Source organism: Pyrgilauda ruficollis, unplaced genomic scaffold (genome assembly GCF_017590135.1).
Source record: "Pyrgilauda ruficollis isolate IOZ18807 unplaced genomic scaffold, ASM1759013v1 scaffold9, whole genome shotgun sequence".
NCBI classification, from domain to species: domain Eukaryota; kingdom Metazoa; phylum Chordata; class Aves; order Passeriformes; family Passeridae; genus Pyrgilauda; species Pyrgilauda ruficollis.
Window position 1 is genome coordinate 8105540 of NW_024531043.1, and position 11324 is coordinate 8116863.

The following is an 11324-nucleotide window of genomic DNA, read 5'->3' on the forward strand; positions in this document are numbered from 1 at the left end:
AGTTCTTATCCTTGAGTAATTGCCAAAAATGTACCTCTGACCCAAGGTGTGTAGAGACAGCAGGTTGTCCAAATAATGTCTTTTCCTGGAGCAGATTCACTGCTGGCACCCTGTCATAGCTGAAGGAGAAGCATGTGTCCCTCAGAGAGCAGTTTTACATAGTACTTTTTTCAGGAGCTGTAGCACAGCTGAGATTTAGCTGGACTGGGCTAAAATAGGGATTAATTTCCAGCTGAAGTTTTCATTCTGATCTGGTTCTAGGTGCGGAACAGCAAAGCCAGCGGCTACTGCCTGGACCAGGGGGCTGAAGAGGATGACAAAGCCATCCTTTATCCCTGCCATGGAATGTCCTCCCAGGTAAAGGGTGAAAATCCCATCATGAGTGAGAAACCTTGAACTCAGAGAATATTCAGAAGAAACAAAGAGTAACTGGATGTATCTGGGTTGAATTTTGCAGGATAATTCCTGATCTGCAAAGGCAAATGCCTGACTTTACCCCAGTCTTGTCAGGTGCCTTTTCCAAGGTTGTCCAGCATGTGAATCCATACTTTGAAATTTCCAGTTAGGAAAGACAGAAGAATCATGTTACTTTGTTTAAATAACAGGGATCCACTGAAGTTTAATTAATTTAGGTAGTCTGTGTGAGTGAGCAGTTCTTCTTGCTATGGCATGACTTATTCATGGTACCTCTTTAATTTAACTGTTCCTTGGTCCAACAGGCTCCTAGGCAGAAATTATTTATCAAGCTGCTGATTTGATTCCCCAAGTAGGCAAAAAGTTAAGCACATATTTAACATCAGCTTCAAAGGGAATTAAGAATATCCTCTAAGACTTTTCTAAAATAGAAGATTTCTCTCTTTTTTTTTTTTTTTTTTGGAAGTCCCTGTGCATATTATTATTTTCTTTCAGATGTCTGAAGATTTAAAAATGACATTTCTTTTTTCCATGCTCATAGTGATTTTACTTCTACAAGTTGGATATTATTTAAATCCAGGACTTGAGCTTTTTCTGGAATGCAATCCTTGTTTCTTTTGAAGTAGCATCTGAATCAAAACTATATTAATGAACATTCTCATGTGTAAATAAACCCTGACCTTATCAGGCTTAACAATTATCCAAGGTTCAGTCATGCATATATTGATTGGGAGTCCTGGCTCGTGCATCACCACGGAGGCAAAGCGAGACAGACAGTAATTCCTGCTGGCACAATGTCCACCTTTGGCAGGATCATTATGGAGTATTTGACTGACACTCTCCTAGTAGAGGTGGAAGGAGCAGCCTTTGAATAAGGTAACAAAATAGCATCGCTTAAATAGATGTAAATTAGCTTCTCAAGAAGACTCTCATTAGAGATGTCAAGGTGCTCAGAGAGAGTTCAGTCTCCTGCTCCATCCTAATCGGAACAGAAAGTTGCAAATTTAAGTCCTTCCTGAATGTCCCTTAGCAACATCTAATCTCTATCATAGTGTGCTAGCACTTAGAAGAGTAATGAAATAAGTGGTTCTGACTGTAATTTATTTTGCAATTTAAGTCCTTGACCTACTTGTTTGCTTCCATGATTCCTGTTTCACAGAGTAGGCTTTGACTTTGGGAAGAAAATAGTTGAGGGCATAAGTTACAGTGAATTCTTCCCTTTAAATCAAACAAACAAACCAACAAAAAACAGGAAAAGAGTTTTCATTCTGCAAGAAACACCAAGTGAAGGCAGAGGTGATGTTTTATCTAAGTTGAGTATTTCACAGACAAGCATGGGTTCAAATGCAGCCAAGTTAATTAATGATTACACAGCTGGAAAACTTCTATAATCTCACCACAATTTACAAAATTAATTCAGTGTGAGAACCACAGCTGCACAAACCCTAATCAAGGATATTCAAGCACATAGCATGAAAGGTGTTGACAGCAAGCGTTTTAATATATTAAATAAACATTTTTTAAGCCCCTCTTCTAATCAGGCTGGGTGAGCATAGTTGTCTGCTGCATTTAGCTTTCCATTTCTGACATTTTTCATCTCAAGCACAGGACATAAAATACCCCTACTGAGCCGAGATTTGGGTTAATTGTACATTTCTAGTGAATATAAATTCATATAAATATGGAACTCCCTTTCCCCAGTTGGGTTATCACTTGTGTTCATATGTCCTACCAATGGGAACGTCTCTCCCTGTTTAGTACAGCCCTGTTTGCTTTTCATACTCTTCAATTCTGACAGAATTGAAGCAGATTACCAGTTCTTTTAGTGTACACATGGTTCCACTGAAACCCACCCAAGTCAGGCAGGTGTTTAAAGAAAGCTGAGTTAGCAATAAGATTACTGTTCATCTGTGACAAAATGTTCTTTTTCTCTGTGTCTTACCCTTCTGTTTCCCTTGGATGTTGTTGTCCCGAATTACAGTGGCAAAATAAAAACACTCCACTGTGACTGCCTTTCCCTATGTGTATTTTCAATATCAGTTTTCACCATGATAAATCACATCTTTGTAATGATATCAGCTTTTAAATTTCTTTATTCAAACAGGGACAAGCTCTTTTATGGATGCTCTGGAATGCATTTAGCCTGAGTTTACATCAATTTAGTTTAATGTGTTTGACTTGAGCGAAGTCATTGCAAGCTAAGAGCTAAGAATATCCAGACAAGGTTTCGCATCAGTCTGAGTCGATTTCAAAACCTATTTTACAGCAAGGTAGTGTCCTTTTTATATGTGTTAATTGGATCTGAAGTTTGAGTCTAATGGCTTTCAGGAAAAAAAAAGTTTGCAAATACTGCTGGGAGAAACAGTCCAGGGCTACAGAAGATTTGTAAATAAAGAAATATATTTGGAGTCTTGAACTGCTCTGCCTCTGTGTGTGGCTTCCATTGTGCAATCAGCTGCAAAGCCCAGTGGTACTATACACTTTTGTAAAAAAAAAAGAAGTAAAAAAGTGAGGTTGTGAGGACAGGTGGACAGATACAAGCCCCTCAAAAGTGGAATGTGTTGTTCTGGAAGCTTTATAGAATGGTTAGAGGACATGCAGGTTTTGAACCATCTGAGAGCACTGCACAGCCCCAGTGGAAATATTCACTGTCTCAGAGCCTGCCTTGAGTGCTGTGATGTGGAGCTGATTATATGGTATGTTAAAGAGAGGAGAACTTAATGAAATGGCTTCTTGGGATAGAAGGGCCAGGGTGAACAGCCTCCTTGTCCACCCTCCTCCCTTCCCTTTCACAGCAGAGAGAGGGGAGGCAGTGCAGCCGTGAAGGAGAGAACTCCCTCTGCATTGAGAACAACCCGAAGGAAGGGAGAGCTCCCTGCTCGATTTCTGGGGCTGCAGCTACACAAACAGAGTGAGAGAAGATGAAAGGCTTTGCTTAAACTGTTGCTAGAGGGCAGGTATTTCACATTTTGCTGGGTAGAGCTGTGACTGCCCGGATTTGTGTGCAGGGCAGCAGGGTGGATGAACAGGTCCTTTCTCCACTTGCAGGAAGCAGTGGGTGGGATTCTGGAGCAAACATGGAAGTTTGATAACCTGTGATCTGTTTGCCTTGAGGGGGCAGGTATTCTGGAGATGCAGGGTGTTTGGGATTCCTGCATCACTCACTGCTTCTGTTCCTGTGTCAGCTGACAGCTTGCCTTAACTGCAGGACTGAGGAACCATTAAAGATTTCCTTTTGCCTGGAGAGCAAGAGTGAGAGAGGGAGGTTAAATTTAGTGTGGAAAGCTACCAGACCCATCCTAGTAACTGTTTTCTACAAACAATTACCTGCAATCATTTGGTGCTTTTTTCACTTGACTGGAAATTAGCAGGAATGGATGTTTTTGAAGTCAAATCCTCCAGTTTTATGCTGCTATTTTCTTACCACATTAATATTCCTGGAGGATCATATTCCATAGGCAGCAGCACTGACTATTTCTGATCCAGGTATGGTGGGTTTGATAAACAACCTTTGACATCTTTTGCATTCTGTTCAGATTTCTGAATGTTGAAGGGAAAACTCTCCTATCTTAAATCAGTATAGCAGATGGTATCAGGATTAGATCTTGAGTATTTAATAGAGCACTTGGCTTCAGTGTCATTTGAATCCTTCAGCTCTTCCTAGATAAAAGAGAAAAACTGAGTGAAGGTCCATCCCAATGTGATGTACAAAAGTGTGCTTCTGTTCTGCAGCTTGCAATTTGGAGTGTGTGGATATCTAAGGATCTCAGCCCATCAAAACCTGCATAGATTTTTTTTTTTAAATTCATAAGATTTAATATTTCTTAACAAAGGGAACTTTGTCGTTTGATTTTGGCTCTGGGAATGGATTTGACATGGTGTATCATGCCCACAGTCCTAACATAAATAGGAATTATTTCTTTGTGGATATGTTAGTGACACTTAAGATCAAGTTTGAACACAGGAGGTATAATTTTAATTGGCTGTATCCCAATTTCTGTTTTCTAGCCTATAGTAATAAGCAACTTCTCTTAATGCTTATTTTATTTTCACAGTTTATGCTGTCTCTAGGAAGTTAAGATAGGAATTCTCTGGAGGGAGATGTTATTAATCATATAGCCGTTTCTTGAACCTTAATTTCTGGTCTGATTTTGCAGAAGCAGGCTCTACAGCTTTCCTATGTAATATGGGCTGAACTGATATAATCCTTTGTGGGTGGGGTTTTTAGAATTCTATTTTATTGCAGAATAAGCCTAAGTTTTCATGACTGTTGGATCAGCCATAAAAACTTGACAGAAAGTGCAGATTCAGGAAATTAGGCCCATGCTGTTCCATTTGTCTCAAGATTGTAGAGATAAGAGTCTCCTGCACCGAGCCATCCCTGACCCTGTTGAGCTGTAACACAAACTGCCACTTTCAATCCTGCAGATAGTTTAGAATAGAGTTAATGTATCTTCCACTTCTAAAGCTTAGGCAGGACTGGTCCTTTCTGCTCTGACAGGCTGCTCTGTAACAAAGTGCATGGCCACTGTGATACAGAGCACATGGAACTCTGGCTACTGAGATTCTGGTGACAAAGAATGCTTTAGACCATTTTAATACCAGTTCAGAAAATGCTGCTCATCTCAAAATCAATCCTATCCTACAGAGCAGATAGCCCATTATAAACACTGCTTCTGATTATCTACATAAGGCAAAGCCAACAAGCTTGTGGGGCAAGCTTGGGACTACAGAGAGATAATAAAGACTGCAAGATGAATACATTTTCTGGTCAGTGTTTCAGCCATACCTGCAGTTCATTTGAATTCTGCTGGAAACCCATTAAATAGAAGTGTGAAATATACAGTCTGGTTTTATTTAAGAAAAAAAAAAAAAAAAAAGACAAAATGTCGTGTTTGATTTGCATTTTTTTTTAAACAGCTCCTTTTTATGTGAAAAAACAAAGCCAATTTGTCTGACCTGGCAGTTCCTTCATATTTTGAATTACTTTGCTTGCTTGAGGCTTATTTTACATATGTTCCTCCTAACCTCTCAGAGTGGGGAAAAAAACCCCAAAAGTGTCTTGATTAAGTGTGTCCAGACTGTACCATGACAAAGGCACCGTTCATACCCAGAGCATCCTCATGTGGTTTCTCTCTGATGTAGGCTCTCTTCTACCTCTGTGCTTCACATGGCTGCTCTGAACAGAAGTGGCAGGTGGGAAAATGAACACATACTATGTCAAAGAGCATCTGGTCTGGGAGCAAGTAGACCATGCTCTTTTTACCACCAGCAAGAAATGATTATTCACAGCATGATTCTTCTGAGGTTAATAAGGATGGCAGTAGAAAGCCAGACTCTAATTTGAGTTTTTTTGATTGATTCTTAATGATATCTCACACACTGGTCAGTGGCATCCAATAAATGGCAGGCACTTCTGACCTTCCTTCCCTTTCTTGTTAAGTAATTTCAGCCATATAACAGCAATAGCACCAGACAGGCAGTGAATTTCCTGGGTGGTAATTGCATTTCTTTGGTGGCTCAGATCCTCACCCTGCAGCATCCAGACTGACAGCACACAAGCCACGTAGCTGACTCCACTCTGCAGTCTTTTGGCACCTGGGTGTTGCTCTTTCAGAGTAAGAAGGGCAAAATATTATGCTGGTTTAATGACTCTGGGTTTAAGCACAGAAGTGAGAAGTAGATAAGTCTGATTTGACATATTGGCCTGCTGCCAAATTAGCATCGTGCATTTTCACTTTAATGTGCTTTACACAAAACTGAAATACCAGAGTGTCATTCTTTATTATGAAGGCCTGAAGCATATGTTAGCAAATTTGCTGCCATTTCCCTCATGGTTTCTTTTTTTCCTCTCATATTTTTGGATACGGGTTGCATGGCTGGATTTTTTCAGTAATGTTTATTTACAAAAACTAATTAGACTTGTTGCTATCAATAGCCTCTAACAGAGCTCTTAAGAACAAACTGCACGACAAAACTGACATCGTGTCCTTGTTAAATCAACTCCTGCTGAGTGGGCATGATTTACATATTGATTACTTCACTTCCTTGATTGCCCTTTTTGCAGTGACATGGTGGGTGGGGAGTGGTGGGGAGCAGAAGTGTGGGAGAAGAGAACGTTGTGCTCTAGGTTTTACCAACATTTGCCCTTGAGCAGTGTGTCCCAGCAAGCCAAAAGGCTCCTCAGCAGCTCAGAACTCTCCTTTCTCCCCCAGCTTGTCCGCTACAGCTCGGAAGGTGTCCTGCAGCTGGGGCCGCTGGGCTCCACCGCCTTCCTGCCCGACTCCAAATGCCTGGTGGACGATGGCAAGGGCAGGACGCCCACCCTCAAGAAGTGTGAAGATGTCCTGAGGCCAGCACAGAGGTTCTGGGATTTCACACAGGTGAGGAAGAGCTGAGGAAGAGAGAACTTGCAGAGGAATGATGCTCTAAAGAGTCTTTAATGAAAAACAAGGAGGTCTTTGGTATTCCCCCCAGTATTTTTTGACATAGTCAGATACGTTTTCCATACATCATGTGCTACCCAGGAATATTCTTTCATTATTACCAGAAATTTTAGGGTATGATTTCTAAGAATTTTTACTTACCCTGTTTTGGAATATTCTCAATTCCTGTCCTGATTGTCAATAACATGCTTGTAATTGTTTACTGTCCAGGAGTTCCTTGCATTTAGAACTTTTCTAGAATTTTTCTAGCACCTTTACAGGCATTTTTTAAGATCTAGAATTTTCAAGTAATTTTTAAGCCTTTCAAAAGCCTTATTATAGTCTGGGATTTCCTATTTCTTGGGCTCCATAGAGATTCACTTGTGCTTTTTAGAGATTTTCTAGTGATTTGGGTGGATTTTCCCAACAATTCCTAAACGTACAATTATCAAGGAATCAATTATTATATTATATCAATTGTTTTGGTACTTTTTATGTAGTAGCTAGCTTTTTCTAGGAATTTCTAGCACTTTCTGGGATATTTATCACTTGATATATACAAAAATACATTTTATAGTGGTTTTTAAGGATTTAGAGATCTAGCACTGTTTTTTCTAGTCCATTCACCTTGTGTTTTCTTTTTTCTTTCCTCTAATCTTTTTTTTTCCCATCTTTTTTTTCTTTTTTCCCTAGAATGGTCCAATCATCAGCAGAGACACTGGCCGTTGTCTAGAAGTGGAAATGTCAAAGGATGCAAATTTTGGGCTCAGATTAGTTGTACAAAGGTGCTCGGGGCAGAAATGGATGATTAGAAACTGGATCAAACACGGTCGGCACTGACTGTGGGGCTGAGCTGCCTCTCCTGCTGGTGTCCATTGCTCAGTGTGCCATATCCCGTGAGGCATTTGTCTCAAAACAAATTAGTTTGAACAGGTCTTGGCTCTCAAGAGTCCTCCATCGTTGGGCATTCCAAGGAAAGAAAGAAGAAAAAGGAAAGCAGACCCACTCATGCCCTGTTTGACTCTTCCTTGCCCCAGCAGATGATGTGGGAAGCTTAACGAGAGTTTTCTGTTGATGTGGAAATCTTGTGAAGACCAGAACACAACAGGAAAGTGGATTCCTCAAGCACTCCTAGGGGAATTGACAGATTTCTATTCAAGGGAGATATCCCAATACTGCCTCATAAAGAGAGTTCTCTGATGGGTAGCTTTTTAGCTTTAAGTTTTGGACTGGTGCACAACTCCTACAGTGAATAATTATGTGCCTTTTTTATTGTACTTCGTATAAAAGAGGACTGGAAAAATCCTACCTTTTCAGCATGTCTGGTTCGTTGTACTAAACAAGAAGATCTGTAAATAATGTTGGAAATATAATATATGACACATTTCAAGGTTGGTTGTTTAGGAGTCTCTGTTTCTAGAAGGAGACTGTTCTGCAAATGTTTACAGGTGGTTCTCAACCTTCAAGCTGCTGAAGAGCAGCATTTTAGAGACCTCTTCTAGTTAGACACAGATAAATGTTGAATAGATAAAATAGCCACATGCTCCGTTATATTGCCACATTTTACATTTGTTGGCTGTAGAGACATCACAATTTAGCACTTGGATATTTGGCTCTTCTGAGGCAGTAAATGTCCTGGTGGATGGATGGATTTCAGGAGGCCTCAGCTGGCCCCAAACCCTGAGTGTGTGTCCTGTCCTGCTGTTGTGTTGTTCCAGAGGCTGCCTGGAACAAGAATACTCCAAATCCTCCTTATTCTGGAAATAAGTTGACTGGCTTAGGTGCCATCTGTGGAGCTTAAAACCATGGATCGTCCATTTTGTTTCCCATCCTGTGAAAATGTCAAATGTGAGCAAATGTGCTGTGTGAGCACTGTCTAGACAAATTTCCTGAATAAACCAACAAAGTCTTTTCAGCATTTGGAAAACAAACACAAGCCTAGTGATAAGAAGGCAAATTAGAGCACGAGGTAGGGAGTATATATAAATACTGTTACTCTGAAATATAAATATTTTACTGTAGCTGACCCATTGGCAGCATCTTTGTAAATCTGAATTTAATAATGTATCCAGTGGTTCATGCAGGGTCAGTGCATATGGACAGAGCAGTGACAAGGCTGTCAAAATTGATGTCCACTGTCATCAGCAGGTTTTGGATGTGGGTCCATGGCACACAGCTTTTCTGTACAGATGATTTCAGTCATACTGAAGGAGAGACAGAGATTGCATCTGTTAATTTCACTGTTTAATATTTTGTAGTTTAAAAAAAATTGTTTTGTTTTACTGAGCCAGGAAAATAGGCAATTGCAGTCACTGTGGTACTGTGAATCTTGGTGATCTGTTCCTTGAATAAATTTTGCCATTCCTATTTCAAGGCATGCTGAACAAAATTTAATGGAAACAAAGTTAATTTTTCAAGGGCATGATATGTAATAAAATTTTTACTTTTAACAAGCAAAATCCATCAGGTCTTATCAAGTCTTGGTTAGTATCCAGAAAGCATATCACTATGTTTTGCCCCAGTTTTATTCTTGAAATAGAGTGTGCAAGATGCAATACAAAGCCAATTCTCCTGGAGTTTACTTGTGGCTAATTGCTGATCTTTATTCATGTCTCATGGACCAAGTTACACATGAACATATACAAAAGAATAATTCTGGGTGAGACTCTAGATACAAAAATACTTAAAATTCTGTGTTTATGGTAAGTTGTACACAACCTTTTGAACAGTGTAATAAGACCTGCAGGGAGAATAGCATCTTTAATAAATCAAGCAATACTGTATAAAATCACGGACAATCTCAGTATTCAAGCCTTCCTGCAGGTCCAAAACAGGTAGAAAGCCTCAGGCTAAATATGGATTGGGAACAGCTGCCCTGCTTTTAACCTCCTTATGTTAAGCTATCAGACAATTTAAAATTATATTTACCATCTATGCAGCAGATGTTGAAGGCTTTGTACAGGAGTGAGTTTGTAAGTGAGTTTTCATCTTCTCTCCAAATACAATTTCCACCTTTTAAACTGTATGAAAGCTTTATTCTCCTTTTGTTTGCTCTGATGGAGTTTTACTCCTTGAGGGAGATGAGAAAGGAAAAGAAGGAAAAGATGGTTTTGCCAGGTGAGATTTTGGGGGAGTAACAGGTCATTCACACCCATTTTTAGTCTTTCCAGTGAGTAAGTGCTAACTATTTTATATGAACATGGCAGGAAGTGGAAATTAATTATATATCAGTGTGAGCTATTAGAGTATGAAGTTACAGTACTGAACATAAGCAAATATGCCATGTGCTTTCTTTTCCCCTTTTATTTTTCCTTGTCTTGAATTAGCAATCTACACTTGATCCTTGATTAGCAGTGAGGCAGCAAGCCTTTCAAACCCTGGGTAAATGAAAAAGGAAAGCTGAATATTTAGAGGAATACCAGGGTTTAAATCTACTCTCCTGAAAGGAGTCTTGCATGGGCAGTTTAGGAGCTTTGAGGCTTAGAGGACCAGATAGATCTGTGTTTACTGGCAGAGATTTCAAACCTTCATCTGACACCACCACGATCAAAGAGAATTGGTTGTCTTGGGATTTTGCCCCTCAGGGCTCAGTGCAGAGCATTTGACTGTGGCCACTCTGTTTGAGAGTGGTCAGTCCTGGCAGGTTTGAATGCCAAGGCCACCAGCTGCAGGAGCCTTGTAGGAACCAGACTTAGGGTATAAGAAGGAAAGCAGGTTTTTGTGGTAGATAAATGGCTTTGAGATTTACATAATAATATAAAAGAAATCAAATAACTCTTAAAAGGTGGAGTTGGTATTTTATGTGATTGTCATTTTTTTAAGACTTGCTGGAATAATTTCTTATATTTGCAAAACACATCTGTTGGATTAATTTTACTTTATTCTTTATCTGTATGAGCCACTGCTTTGGCTGTGGTACTAACATGGCGACTCTGCATGTGAGAGGGTCTTAAACAGTCTCTCGTCAAAGGAATAATAATAAAAAAAGCCTTGAGTATTATCTGTTTTAACCAAAGTCTATGGTTCTTTTGTTAGTATTTCACCCCTTAGTATTATCTGAAATCCTGCTTAATGGTGTTCAAATTTTCAGTCTTGTTTCCCACAGTGCAGCATTCTAGATCTCATGAAAAGTATTCAATGTAGTGTAATATGCCTTGTGGAGAAAATTCAGATCAAAGGCTTTCTATGCTATTTTGTTTGATTAAGGGGATTATGGAGCTAAATGCTAGGTCATGGGACAAAAGAATAGAAGGTAAGAAAGACCAGCACAAGAGTAAGAAAGTCTAGCACACTGTTGTGAAAGCCAAGCCAGGAAAAATATTTTTTTCTAAGCAAGTTCGAGTCCCTAAAAATGAGTTTGAGTCCTAAGGTAATAAAAGCCCTTTCTTTTTTGAGAGCTACAAACTATTTTCCAAGTTGAATTTAATTTTGGTTTGGTTGAATCTATTTGTTCCTCAGCCAGAACTGTCCTCTAGCCTTACTGGC

The 11324-nt window shown here is 39.6% G+C and overlaps 1 protein-coding gene across 1 annotated transcript in view; it reads left to right on the forward strand.

The window, feature by feature from the left end:
• The window catches only part of GALNT9 (polypeptide N-acetylgalactosaminyltransferase 9), a 126099-nt gene extending 118420 nt beyond the window's left edge, over positions 1 to 7679 (forward strand). The window contains exons 9-11 of the mRNA XM_041488777.1: positions 262 to 357; positions 6630 to 6797; positions 7533 to 7679. Of these exons, the coding sequence (XP_041344711.1) occupies positions 262 to 357; positions 6630 to 6797; positions 7533 to 7679 (411 nt within the window). The remainder of the gene's footprint in view (positions 1 to 261; positions 358 to 6629; positions 6798 to 7532) is intronic.
• The last annotated feature ends 3645 nt before the right edge of the window (positions 7680 to 11324 follow it).